Source organism: Misgurnus anguillicaudatus, chromosome 17 (genome assembly GCF_027580225.2).
Source record: "Misgurnus anguillicaudatus chromosome 17, ASM2758022v2, whole genome shotgun sequence".
In the NCBI taxonomy this organism is placed as follows: Eukaryota; Metazoa; Chordata; class Actinopteri; order Cypriniformes; family Cobitidae; genus Misgurnus; species Misgurnus anguillicaudatus.
This window is the reverse complement of record NC_073353.2, coordinates 24,553,159-24,568,188: the sequence shown is the minus strand read 5'-3', so window position 1 is coordinate 24,568,188 and position 15,030 is coordinate 24,553,159. Positions and strand designations below refer to the sequence as shown.

Sequence of the window (15,030 nt, the reverse complement as noted above, 5' to 3'; positions counted from 1 at the left end):
AATAAAGTTTCATTCGTCTCATGCTTTTATTATCATCATTCTATAAGCCAGAAATATAATTTGGGAGGCAGGGAAGTGTTGTTACCAGTTTTGTTTCAACAACGTTTGTACTTTGCCTGAAACCTTGGATAAAGTATTATGATCATCATAGTGTCACAATACTTCCCAACTGGTCAGCTACAATATTGGTAGTGATTGATAAAGATTTCACCCCTGTACCTAATTTCTAATTGGTTAAACTGAGCGTGTTATAACTTACCCTACCAGACAGGGATATGGAAAGTTTGTAACACTTTGTAAAAACCAACCCCCATTGAAGACTCTCTTTTTGTTTCTATTGTCTTGATGTCTCAGCATGCCTAGACATTAGTCATGACAGACAGAAGGGGGATTCAGCAGAAAACCTGCAGAAATTTGGAGCTTTGATGGTTTCAGATTTACAGTAATTGAACAAAAACAAATAAAGCAATTTCTATTAACCTTCATTACCATATATTTATAGTATAAATAACACATCAGTTTATCTTCAGTATTATGATTTAAACCGTATAAAGAAAAAAAATAACAGAACAATGTTTAGATATACAGATATAAAAACTGACATGAACAAAAGTGAATGTCTAATAAAAATACAAAACAGTGTATTGGGAACTTAAAACTTTTCAACGCTCCTAAAATTGGTTTAGGTGTCTGCTGCCATCTATTGGCTACAAGGATAATTAAATATAAAGCCCTTACATGAGCATAATAAAGCAAGCCACACCAATAATTCATTCAAATGTCCCTTTAGGCATGCTTGTGGTTAAGGCACCATTGGTTGTTTTGTTAGTTTCATGTTGTGAGCTGTTAGATCTGTTGCTTTATAAACCCAATTGAGGTCATAGCAGTAATTCAAGTACATGTTTTCTACGCTCTACTTGGGCTTACAATATTTTTAGGGATACATTTAAACATTGCGAGCAAATGCGTGTAATGTGCTGTTTCACTTCCACACTGTAACATATACACTAAATACACAATATTTCAACAACTTCTGTACAATAAACACAATGTACTCCCAAACTTGTCTTTTGAAAGTTTTTTGATTTAAATCTAAATAATCCTTAAATGTCAAATATTTTTAAAACACTGAAGACATATGGGCAATAAAAGTAAATAAGATAACTATTAATTTAAGGCACTTATCGAACCAATTCTTAATTCATAGTTACTCGTAGCTAAAAACAATAAAAGATTCTGACAAACTCATGAAATGTAGTTTCACTATACAGCAGAATATGATGCTCACTTAGATTAAATACCCAGAACAGCTCTGGCATCTCTCAGTGCTGCTTTTTTCTTCTGCAATTCCTCTTCCTGCTCTTTCAGGTCTAGAAACACAAAAAGCAAAGCACCAATCTCAGCAAATGGTCATCTAACAGTGCTTTTTAAAGTTAAACAGAGTTTGCACAACTGGGGCCTCATTTATAAAATGCAGCGTAGAAACCGTCCTTCATTTGATCTTACGATCATTTATCAAAAATGCGTACGTGTGAGTCTTAAACCGAACGTACGCGCAGAAAACTCGCGTAGCCCTTTCTTTTAAGATGTGTTATCTATAAATCGCAAATCATCTTGAACTTGTGCACAGCTGATCAGTTTCAGATCTCCGCCTTTAAACAATGCCTAATTAATGTCATAGACATAAAAAAGAGCGCTTGTCAATGTTTAAACCCTATTAACTCATTCACCGCCAGCCTTTTTGAGAAAAGTTGCCCACCTGCATTTTTCTGATTTTAACAAAAGTTTCACAAAATTCCTTGCAGGAAAAAATATCTTCTATAAATATATAAACATACAAATTATATCAAATTAAAGAACACACGCTCTGCTTTCAAACAAACAATAAACAAACAAACAAAATGGGGAAAAAACGTTTCATTATATATTTACTTTTTCCACTTAATTTAACCACTGAAATATGGATATTTCTCTTCAAAATTACAACATGTTGAGCAAAAAGCTTAAAAAATTGAGTTTTTGTAAAGGAATTTATGTTAGAGATCAGACTCAGAATGACTATCAAACATAAAGGCAGTTAAAATAAGTCATTAAATCTTTTTAACTTCCGTTTTGGATAAATTCGGTTTGGCCATCTAGTGGATAAAAGCGGTATTACACTTTCACTTTGAAATTCGTCCAGAAAGGCATATTTATTAACTCATAATTGACGAGATAACTCGTCAATGGCGGTGAATGAGTTAAGAAGGCAAGAATGGCATATATTTCCAAAAATCTACAGCAATCGGACAAGCAAAAGTGTCCCTCCGGAGTATAAGTCGCATTAGTCAAAAAATGCATCATGAAGAGGAAAAAAACATATATAAGTCGCACTGGACTATAAGTCGCATTTATTTAGAAAATTATTTTTTTGTTAAGTCTTTCTCAGTTGTCTTTAAGTTTACAGTTTCAATTGTTTTCAGTTAATTTTTTCAGGAGTGGGCTAGAAGAGCAGCATAAAACGCCCTCTGGTGGCTGTAGACAGTAATGTTTTATATTGGTTCATGTTAATTTTGGCATATAAGTCGCACCTGACTATAAGTCGTAAGACCAGCCAAACTATGAAAAAAAGTGCGACTTATAGTCCGGAAAATACGGTACGACCGCTCAGACCCTGGCGTGGCTCTAAGCACTTTGCCGTGGATTTTTGCGTTCACACACTTGGCGATCAAATCTGTGCATACGCACGCTTTATAAATGGACCGAGAAAAGTCACTAATATGAATATTGGTGTGATGCAGGTGGTCCTCGATGTCTATGGTGGTAACACCATGAATGTGGTACCTTTTTCCAGTTGAGTAATTATTGTAGGTAGTCGTCCAGATGCCTCTAATATCTTCAGAGCAACATCAAAATCTGTGAATTTTTTTATAGCAAACAAATTAGTATCGTCTTATCTCAGCATTGTCAGCTTTTTATACAGAATTTAAGTTATAAACCTGATTGAAATTGAATTGAGATTGTACCCACCCTGATGACTGGCTTTCTGCGACTGTATCTGTTCTCTCAGGCTGTTCAGCTGACACACGAGCTCTGAAAAAATACTTTCAGTGCATTTGGCCTCATTACATCTAGCCCAAAATTGGGCGGCACTGGACACTGAGCTCGATGTCACGGTCAAACAGCAGGCATCCGCCACGGCGGGGCGATCAAGTGAAATTTCTGCTGGGTGATCAGGTGTGATGAGAGATGGTGAAAGTGGTTGGACTACAGATGCTGTGGGGCTTAAATGATCACTGCATGACCCTGGATGATCAGAAAGAGCTTTCTTTAAATGTTTCTGTTGAGGTGTGGGCTTGGCAGAACTTGGTGTGTCATCGGTTGGAGCTTTTATGTTAGTGGTTGTTGTTTCTCTAGGTTCAGACCCAGGTGAGGTATGCGTATCAGCTGGGATGGCACGGGACGGTGAACCAAGTTCTAGACTGCTCTCTGAAAGGCAGATAATGGACATATGTACAAAACGGATTCTTGGATCATCAACCAATACAATGTCAGCAGTGAGACAGCATGTACCTGATTCCAACGAGGGTCCTGAATCCATGATAACAGTACATGGGACAGTGACACTGTAGGGATTTGGTGGTAACAAACTCTGAGAAACATCCTTGCAAACAGAGAAAGAGTCCTATTGTTAACGAACACAGTAACAGAAAGTGAGTATTGAGTATATAGAGTTAGTTAATAGAGTATTAATGTACAGTTGGCCAATTATTACAGCAAAATAAACCCCAACAGGGTCATCAGGATAAAATCACTCCAGAGATTTATTTATTTTGTGAAAATGACTTACTGCACATCAAATAATGTTAGAAACATAATTTAGCACTGTGTTGACCAATCAAAATCAAGTATTGCAGTGAGCTGGGTAATGGACAAGAAATGAGTGTAATGTAGGGACAAACTTACTGTCTCAATGTCAGTATCATCATCATCATCTCCTAAAAACAGTGAGGGTATTTTACAGTAAGAACTTTAAGATGCTTTCCCATTTTTAAGATATACACAGTGTTTAATTGTACCTGTGGTCAATGGATTCAGTTCTTCTGAGGGTCTGCAGTGGGACAGAAAAACTCTATTAGAGAATGTCTATACAAATACAGATACCATAATAATCAGCAGTAACTATATATAAGAAAAATTGTTAAAATATGTATAGCTGTAACAATAGTTATTGTACTCATGGTATGTTGTGATAATGTGTAGTTGATGTGATAAATGTTTATAAAGGTTACAGATACTAAACTATACAGACGTCTAAATTAGTGATGCAAAGTCCGATTCATTTTCATGAACCGGCTCTTTTCGGACAGTTCGGCTCATTGAACCGGTTCAAAAAGCCGATTCACCAGTTCCTGACATCATCAAGAAATGACATTACTATGCATTTGTTATATCAATGAAACATTCAAATAAAGTCGTTTGTGTCAACACATTAAAACATTTAAATAAAAAGTTGTTTTTGTGAAGGCATAGCTGATTTATTGCCTTGCATTCACAAGATAGTAATGTTTGTGTTCACAGTTTAAATCGCGGATCATAAATAATAAATAAATTGTAAATGCCAGATATAACTGACCACTTTTGACAAGCCTACAACTTGAATAAGATTCCTAAAAGACACTGATACACAATTGCGGATGTGTGTAAGTATAAATAATAAATAAACTTGTGTGCTAAACTCATTGGTCTTCCTTAAACGACTACAATATGATTTGCATGCAAAATAAATCATATCAAAACTAAAGCTTTCTAATAAAACAAGCATATCAAGTAACTAATAAAACAAAAAACTTCGCGCATCAGGCTCGTTCAAATCCTCGGTGATTCACACGCAGTGTCAGCAACTCATCCGTCAGAATCGTCTGCAATCCTCGCCTCGGCAATCATCGACAAACTTCGTTCAGTTCTTTATGAGTCCGACGTGCTATTTCGGCTGTGCGTCCTGCGTCATCAACCCGGAACCTATGCCCAAAACTAAAGTTCGATTCAGTTCGATTTGCGAACCGGCTCGACCGGTTCCTTCCTGAGAACCGGCTCAAAAGAACGATTCGTTCAAGAACCTAACATCTAAATACCTCTACATCTAGGCATTTAGCAAACAACTGACACATTATATGAAGTATAGTAAATGTGAATGAAAATATTTTTTTATTCTTTATATTAATAAGTAAATGGAAGTAAACATACCTTGTATTTTTAGTCACAGGAGTTGAATGCTGTTAAAGTAAACAGAGAGATGCATTGTTACAAGAAACAAAACTGTCTGAAGCGAAATTTAAATGTAAAAGATTTAAGTGATATTTAAATATTGACAGCTAGACACACAAGACGCATGAGAACAAATTTATATATGTACTGTCAAATCTGTTTGCATTTTATTTCGCAAAATAAACTTATGTCACAATGTTTAAAATGTATCGTTTTATTCCAATAGACATATGAAGAGCTCAGATGTAAAACCCTCTAAGTGTTTCTTAGATGTTTTATTGTAAATGCAACATGAGAGTCTAGACTTAAAATTTAGCAGTATTTCAGAATGTACAATAATTTCGAAACTCAACTTTTATTTGATGTCCTTTGTAGTGGACACCAGGACTTTGTTCTTATATTTGTTTCCCTTCTTGTAATAGGCAGTTCTTTGACAGATTCTGAGAAGTTTGTAATTTGTAACATTTTACAATAAGATTGTATTTGTTTACATTATTTAACGCATTAACTAACACAAACCAACAATGAGCAATATAGTTTATCAGCATTTTTTAGTCTTTGTTAATGTTAATAGAATTGTTCATTTTAGTTCATTGTGCATTAACTAAGGTTAACAAATTCAACCCAATTGTAAAGTGCTACCAAATAATTAAAAGAAAGCTACACCCAGATAAGAGAATCAGGAAAAATCGTGCAATACATTTGCCTTAAATAGACATTCCAAACTGTTTCTAGATGCAGAATCTCCAGATGCAAAGCAAAACATTTGTGAGATGGTATAAGAGAAACATGTTCCTATGTGTCTTCAAGAAGTGAGAATGCTACATCAAATATCATCTTTGATCAAATACATCATTTAAAACTCATAACCTTTAATAGCACATTGTGGTGAAAATGAAATTGAAAACAAAAATGAATGTAAAATTTTTTAAAATTGAATCAAATGGCAAAACCACTGAATCAAAATGGATGCAATTCCGAACATTAAAGTCCCGTTGTCCACTACAATGGACATGTCATAAAATGTAAATTTTCTGAAATGTGTTTGTTACCATCCCAACACTTAATTTTTTAAAGAAAAAAAAAAACTAAATTCTAGAACTTTTTCCTGGTTCCCAAGAGGATATGAAGAGTTTCGTTGCAAAACGAGATAAATCCATTTTTTTACATTTTTGTCAAAACATGTTTATTATTATGTTATCATGTTATTATTTTGATTAATGGTGCTACTTAGCTGTATTTTTTATGAAGGTTTAAATCAAAACAAACCAACTGCAGTTGCATTGAAATTAACTGGAATGCACAACCAAAAAACAAGATTTCTGAACAATTAAAAAAACGGTGGTTATCTCGTTTTGCAACGAAACACTTCATATATTAACCCACTTGAGTCATTGGGATTACTATAATGATGGATGTATGTGTTTTTGGAGCTTTGACTCCCATAAAAAATGTATAACATGATGATATTTTAATATAAAATTATTCATATGTGTTCAAATATTATATACATCTTGGACGGCACAAGAGTGAGCAATACTTCCAGTGAACTATTCCTTTAAACAATCACATTTTAATATGTGACACTTACTTTGTGTTGAGATGGAGAGGTGCATCCTCCTGCCTGTGCCACTACTGGAGAAACTACAGGGTCAGTGCTGGTCTCATCATCAAGTTCATCATCTAAATTACATACATATTACATATATAAGACATATTTTTTCTGACGTTAAACAAGCAACAGTAATATAACCAATAATAAAAAGTGCAGCACAATGGTGTATTTTTGTAGGCAAAACCCGGAAACTAGTTAGCATTTTCGCAGATCTGCTTCCATCGTCCCAAGGTCAATTGGTTTTAAAAATGGGGTTAAACTCCTTAAATAAGATCTTGTGTTAACATATGCCCAATATGTTTTCACATTTTTTCTACATGTTTTTAAATGGGTTTAAAAGAGCTATTGGACGCTTGATGGTAATGCCATCAATATCGTGAGACCGTGGTGCCTAAGGTTAACTTTTTATATTTGGTAAATGCATTTAGACTTAACAATTCATAAAAGTTGTGTTCATCTGTGAAGATTATCTTTTTGGACAAAACGTATAAGTGTCGTAAACTTTTAGCTATCATTTTCTGAGAGATAAATGAATGGGCTTTTTGGCGAGAAAACCAGCGACCCGCTAACTTCTAGGTTGGCCTACAAAAAATGCATCATCCCTGGGATACTCTATACCTGAGTAGAGTATTGACATCTTCTTCAACTTTCTTCTTGGAGCATCTGGTGACCTTAAAAGAGCCCAAACATGAGATTATTCATAATCCTCACAACATATTGACAAGTTTTGGTGAATCAAATGGTTTTATTAGGACACACACAAGCAAACAAACTATACTCACGATACTGGTGAATCAAGTTCCATCTGGTATTAAATAAAAAAGAAACGAAAATTCTAAGTTTATTCAGGAAAAGTCAAATCTGTTTCATTTAAATAAAGCATTTTGTTCTATTAAGTGCAATGTTTACTACAATCTATAGTTTTGATTCTTAATATGGAAAACATCAAGTGTGATTCATTGCAGTATGTGTGTTTATGAGGAGGTAGGCAGTGTGTGTTTGTTGTGTCCTGACCCTGTCGTTCAATTGTCCTGGACCGTCTTCTGATCCACCACCGTTATTCATAGCAGACGTTGAGGGCCCATATACCAAAGCTAACAAACATCAAAAGCAGTATTAATATGTCCCATTACTAGAAACGTTTCTGTACAAATAAATTCAAAGAGTCAATATCAGCGTCATCACCATCAGCACATACAACAGATTATTAAACGTCTGCCTCTCTTTCCTTTACAAAGAGAGAGACAAACATAGTGTTCATCTGTACCTGTGGATAATGGATTGGGTTCACCACAGCGCCTGCAGTGAGACAGTTAAACTCTCTTAGAGATTCACAAACAGCTCCATCAAAATTTTGTCAGTATAGTTGGATATTTCAAGCAGGGTTTTTGCTTAGATTAAAGAGTGAATCAATCAAACATACCTCAAATCCTCAGCAACAGGAGCTGACTGTTAAAAATGAACAGAGACATGAACAGCTTTCTTTCATGAGCTGTTTTTTAGGATTCAGACAAACGTTTTGAGTCAAAAGTTTTAGGATATGAATCAGTCAAAGATTGACAATGTGTAGGCAAAGATATACATTCACCAACGTTTCAAATGAAAAAAGTAAATCTAATTATGCAAATAATCATGAAAAACTTACATTGGTTTGTTTTGGAGGTGTGCATTCGTCAATATCGGACTCTACTGGAGCAAACGTGGGGTCACATGGGGTTTGAATTTCATCATCTATAATGATAATATAATTATTACATTTAATACAATATCTGTCATCAGCATTAAAGGAACAGTATGTAAGACATTTATATCAATTAATCATAATATGGCCCTGATATGTCAGTAGACATTAAGAAATAATTTTCATTTCAAATACTTATATCACTGACAACAGTGGTCCAGCCAGGATATTGTCATTTAAAAAGTGGAGTTGCGGCCCTCAACTGATGTTTATGTTGTCATCATGTGTATTGGCCACCAGTTGTGTGATTGCAGTACCAGTTTTAGCCACAAGTTTTGTGATTGCAATACCAGTTTTGGCCACAATCCTACATACTGTTCCTTTAACTGTTAATTTTATTATTATCATGTTGATGAATAAACAAATAACTCTCTACTGACCCAAAATGAACTGTAAATCTGGTCTTATTATTGTGTTATTGTAATAATAAATGAATGCACTGTAAAAACAAATACCTGAATCTAAAAAATTTTCAGGTGATTTTTTCTTCAACGAACGAGAGGATCCCAATTCTGATGACCTGAAAGAGCCCAAACACAGAAGCATCACACTGTATTACAGTCCACAACCATCTAAACAAAAAACTGTTTTTACTTGGTGCCAGCTTTCATATAGTTGTGGTTTAAATTGTTGAGAGAAAATTATAACATGGCAAAAATCTATAATAAAAGGTTACTGTAATTGCAAAAGATGATGTTACACACAAACTGCACACTTACCCTGTAGATGAATTGGATTCCCTCTGATATTAAAATAGGAAAAGAGAAGACAACACATTTCTTTAATATGCAATATGACTTAATATTCATACTTCTCATATTTCAATATAGTACAGTCATGTTTCAAATTTCAATATAGTGCAGTTGCATCTTATTCACCAACTACCCACAACCCACTAGCTGCTATAAGAACTGTATGTATTTAATGAGCCGACTTAGGACAGCATCACAATAATATCCTCCAACATTGAACAATAATAAAAACTTTGTATGCATGTTGCATGTAACAGATAAATTTGTAGTCAGTGTACATTTTATACTCTGTTTTATGCAGTATTCCCTAATACAATGTGGTTTCCCTTTCTTGTATATACATTTATATTCTCAAATCATGCAAAAAATTTAAACTTACAATGTACAACAATCGTTTGCCTTTCAGCCTTTTATCTCCAATAAATACCTTAATAATAATTTGTTACATTTATATAGCGCTTGTCTGCAGCACTCAAAGCGCTTTACATATGAAAGTGGGATTCTCCTCAACTACCAATGTGCAGCATCCACCTGGATGATGCGACGGCAGCCATATTGCACCAGAACGCCCACCACACACCAGCTTATTAGTGGAGAGGAGACAGAGTGATATAGCCAATTAGTATGGAGGGATGATTAGTAGGCCAACGGGCAAGTTTAACCAGGATGCCGGGGCACACCCCTATTCTTTTTCTAAAGATATCCTGGGATTTCTAATGACCACAGAGAGTCAGGACCTCGATTTAACGTCTCATCCGACGGACGGTGCTTTTTGACAGTATAGTGTCCCCGTAACTATACTGGGGTGTTAGGTCCCACACAGACCGCAGGGTGAGCACCCCCTGCTGGTCTCACTAACACCTCTACCAGCAGCAACCTGGTTTTCCCAGGTGGTCTCCCATCCAAATACTGACCAGGATCAGCCCTGCTTAGCTTAAGTTGGCCAGCTGTCTTGGGCTACAGGGTTATATGGCTCCTTATAATGTTAGTATTAGGTACCATCATCTCACATTTTGATGGTTTAATCTCATGCATTTCTCATCAGTAAAGCCGGTTCGGTGATTAGTAGTAAACTGTTATCACCTGCTTTCAGATGGAGTGGCATTTACTACACAGAGCCGTATTTCACTGAAAGCTAGGCAAAATCGTGTTCATAATCGTGGAAGAACATCTTCGATTATGAACACAATTTTGCCTAGCTTCTTGGTGAAATAGACCCTTTTACTGTTTGTACACAATGATGAGGTGGCAGCGTATGCGCGCGCATTTAGGCAACGGAAGTATGGCAAGAATCAGCAGTGAAGCAACACAGACAGAGAAAGTTATTTTAAAAAGTTGACTTATCAACTTTTTCAACACAGCTGCCAGATCCGTGTACTATAGTGGAGTGGATAGAAGACGTTGGCAGATGACCAAAAATAAAGTTGGCAGATACATATATAAGTATATTATATTAGTGCAACCAAACGCAACAACCAGACATTTTGATGTTGGGAAACCGCTTTAATAGACTTTCTGAGTTGCTAACACGTTAGAACCAATGAGGAATAACACCACTTCTGTTACCTAAATGCGCGCGCAGGCTATTTGATTACGTGGGCTGTAAAAAGGTCTATATACCAGATCACAGTGCTCCGCTGCATCCTCCACAATCTAGCACTCAGAATTAACCCACAATAAGTGCAATCAGCAGCAGCTAAATATTGTTTATAACTAATTTTTTTAGGCATGACATGCATGTACAATGTGTTAGGTACACAAAACCAGTCCTTAATCCTGATCCTGTGGATCCACTACTTTTTTGTATGCCTCTTTTACAGTATCTGGCACACTTGGCTCAGTTTATGAAGCTAACAGAGACATACTAAATGTGTAAAGCATGCAGAGCAGTGGGTCCACAGGAACAGGATTGAAAACCACTAAAAAAAAGCATGCTATCTGTTGGAGCAAATCATTATGAATTTTCTCAATTGTGTATATATGAGGATGAAAGGTTAATTGTGTAAGTGTGTGTACATGCTGACCCTGCCAGGCCTTTGTCCATGATTTTCAGATAAACCACGTTTTTTAGGCCGATTCAGACCAGAAGTTGAGGCACCATTTACTGATTCTGGGAAAAAAACAAACATGTACAAGTTCATTTAATCTTTCAAACTCAAAAATAAGACTATTGATTATTATGTAGAAAACAAATCTGAATAATTTAAGACAATCTTGCAATCCAAAGATTATATTGAGCATTACCAGTGCACATAATATTACATAATCAGGGTTCCCACACCTTAGTTAACTTCAAATTCAAGGATCTTTCAAGGACTTTCCAGGTCCAATACCCTCAAATTCAAGGCCTACATATAGGGACACATTTCAAGTGTGAGCAAGGTTACATCGTGTTACCTTTTAAGATATATTGTTACAGTTCCCTTTCGAGGGAACTCGTGCTGCGTCACTGTGGTGATACTTTAGGGAACCCTCAAGGGGTAAGTGTGTCTGAATGGGTATATCAAATTCAACCAATGGTGAGACTTAATGACAAAGATCAGGGTGACGCGGGAGCCAGGAAGTATATCGCTATCTGAAATATTGCCAAATACGGCGTTACAGGGACGCAAGAAGTATGGCAAGGGAGACGCAGCGTCTCGTTCCCTTCTCAGGGAACAACAGTTGCATACGTAACCCGAGACGTTTTAATGTGTCAAACACAACTATGCAAAAAAGCATTTTGGTATGAATCAACATTGGCATACAGAATATATAAGCATTTAAAGCGAAAAGTTTAGCAGGTGTGCTTAAAAGGCTAGAAATTTTATGATATTACCCTACACTGCATAGGAAACAGGATTTTTCCCCAGAAAACTTCTTGCATAAAACTGATTTAAGCCCTTTTAATGACCTGTATCTATGTATATTTTGAAAAACTTCCCAGGGCCTTGAATTTTTCCCCCAGACTCACAAACTTTCAAGGATTTCAAGGACCCGTGGGAACCCTGCATAATGCACATTAAAATTGTATTTATGTTTAGATGCTTGCTCTTAAAACTATACAAAGTTAGACAAACTAAAATAAATTAAGTTCAAAATTAAAACACTTACCTGTCCTGTTGGGTACTTGATTGTGCTTTTCACAGTACAATCTTAAGGGAAACAGAAATTATTGATAAATTGTATGTCTGTAAAATAATTTGATTTGATAAAAAAAGACAGAATCCTACATATAACGGCCTTTGGTACTGTCTTCAATGACGTTGGCTTTATCTTCTCTGGCGCAGGGATAATGGTATGAGCGCTTACAGCGCTTCACCTCACATCCTGCTGTAGCACCCCGTCTACTGCAGTGGTAACAAGTCTATAAATGATGAAAATAACATCAAGACCACGTGGACTGGATTGTTTGGTAACTGTTTACATTACAGTGTATTTACAAACAAAATGGGTTTGGCATGTTTTCATGATACTCACCAATTTATTTCCTCTGCGAACTTCTTTCTTTATATCATCAACAGTGAATCCAAACAGGTCATCATAGGTGGGCGAGTTCTTACAGTAGATTCCTGAAGCAAATAACTGTGAACACAAATTAACAGTATGAACACATGGGATGGGACTGACCTGCTTTCTCTATAACTGCTCACTTTCCTGACACACTTTGGTCGATAGTGTAAAACAGATGAACAAACCCCAAAGTTGTTTTGAATAAAATGAGTGAGTGCAGTAACAAGTAAAACTAGTTAAAAGGTTTTTGAAGTCTGAGATATGTTTAGTTCCAGTATTGCAATGCGGTATACTGGATGGTTGCTTATTCTGGAAAGGGTTCCTATTAGTGATGCACCGATGTATCGGCCGCAGATATTTATCGGCCGATTTTTGATAAATTTGAAACCATCGGCATATCGGCAATAGCACAAGAAAGGCCGATACCGATTGTTTATTAATTAACTGCATAAAGAAATCCATTATATGTAAAAAATGAGTTAAAGTTTGTTAATAAAATTTATGCTGAATAGCAAAAACCACCTTTGAAGGTTGTCATGCTGTCTTATTATATTTGTTTTAGATTGATTTGTGCCTCTCTTATTATGTTGGTCAGTTGAATGTTAATTAGATCCAATCCATGTTCAGTAAAAATAATTTGATGCAGAAATAAACTAGCTAAAAGACCAACTGTATAGTATTGTATACAAGTGTTTAAAATCGGTATCGGCATCGGCCAGAAGTTATCTGTTTAAATCGGTATCGGCCCAAAAAAATCATATCGGTGCATCCCTAGTTCCTATTGGTGGTTAAAGTTACTTACTGAGGCAAAATTGTCCACTGATTCAGCTCGAGAGATATTGCTGGTCCTTCAATGTAAGTCTAACTAGTAGTCTATCTCCTAACCCTAATAAGAAATGATAATGGCAAAAACTACTAATAAATGATGTTATTTCTGTAAGTTGTCGAGTTGTATGCAAACTCACCAAACAGTTCTGGTGTGCTGAAATGTGGTCTTTGGATGAGAGAGCTCCAGTGATCTCAGTTTCGTCTGATGTCCCGCACAGTACACACGAAATATTGCTGGGTGTCCGATGTTGATCAGATCCCATGTTGAGATATGTGTGTTTGCATTAAAAAAGTCACATGTTATTTAATTGCACGAAGGCGAGGCGCATATCAGCTTAACTTAAATAACTCGCGAATCCAGTCTTGTTTACCGGTCTAGTTAAGTTTCATTTCTGTATAAGCCTGTCATCTGGCGATCACGGAAGCACATTGCAGGTAGGTTATGCAGACCTATGATTGCGGACCACCAAAATAATATGATATACTTCAGTTCCGCATCGACAGCGCGGCATGCTGTTGACGCATGCGCACTACGACTGTATTATCATATTACCATGGCTGTGTCGACAATAGCCCACTTTACCAATATATAGGGCACTGTTTGAGAGGAAAGCCATTTTGTAATGGTGTCTATAATAATAGTGGAAGAGTGTACAATCAATATACACTCACAGCTAGCTGTTATCCATACACAGGTTCGCTCTGAATGAATTCCTGCGTCTCGACACAAGATGGCGCCCGCAGCACTTCTAGTGTCCGAATTCATTCTCGCTCGTTTTCATCTACTTTCGGCCAGGGGGCATTTTCGGACACAGCCCTGACTAGTTTACAAAATGTTCACCCAAGAGGAAAATCTTCTCACCCTCGTGCCATTTGAATTTGATGCGGTGCTAATGACATTAATATGCGACATATGAGATTTGTTCGACTTCATGCGGCGCCGCAAGCATCGACAGCCGGACGACATCAAAGTACCGCGAGACCGATTCGCGAAATTATACGGAGGAGTTTGCCTTCAAATCGCTCTCGCGAAACTTTGACGTCATCCGGCTGTGCATTCTTGCAACGTCGCATGAAGGCGAACAAGCCTAATTGTTTTCTCTCACAATTGTATTGTTTTACTTCAGAAGATAATCTAGAATCATTCGGATTACTTAATATGTGTGGTTCTAAAAGCTTCCATGTTGACTCCCATATAAGAAGATTTAAGTCGTCATTTTAATGTAAAATTATTAGTTTTTGTTCAACTGAAGAAATGAAGTCATTTAGTTCAGTGATGGCATTAGGTTTAGTAAATTATAATAGATATTTGGCTGAACTTTAACCGGCCTCCCTTTTATAAACAATGAAAAAGA

At 36.3% G+C, this 15,030-nt stretch overlaps 1 protein-coding gene across 4 annotated transcripts; it reads right to left on the bottom strand.

Annotated features, from left to right (window-relative positions):
- Positions 1-483: 483 nt before the first annotated feature.
- phf11 (PHD finger protein 11) lies at positions 484-14,225 on the bottom strand. 4 transcript variants are annotated; one of them, XM_073855209.1, is made up of 21 exons: positions 13,813-14,225; positions 12,815-12,919; positions 12,568-12,701; positions 12,449-12,489; positions 11,380-11,465; positions 9,323-9,345; positions 9,059-9,123; positions 8,508-8,593; positions 8,286-8,311; positions 8,130-8,161; positions 7,877-7,956; positions 7,645-7,667; positions 7,481-7,533; positions 6,839-6,930; positions 5,227-5,255; positions 4,059-4,111; positions 3,946-3,977; positions 3,553-3,664; positions 3,010-3,468; positions 2,824-2,895; positions 484-1,370 (listed from the first exon to the last, which is right to left on the bottom strand). In XM_073855209.1, exons 1-21 carry the CDS (start codon positions 13,936-13,938, stop codon positions 1,294-1,296), a joined length of 1,806 nt encoding a protein of 601 aa, XP_073711310.1. In that variant the 5' UTR covers positions 13,939-14,225; the 3' UTR covers positions 484-1,293. The 4 variants fall into 4 exon arrangements, with proteins under 4 accessions (XP_073711310.1, XP_073711312.1, XP_073711311.1 ...); XM_073855211.1 differs by having other exon boundaries at positions 4,059-4,090; positions 13,813-14,224; XM_073855210.1 differs by having other exon boundaries at positions 3,553-3,643; positions 13,813-14,223.
- Between the last annotated feature and the right edge of the window lie 805 nt (positions 14,226-15,030).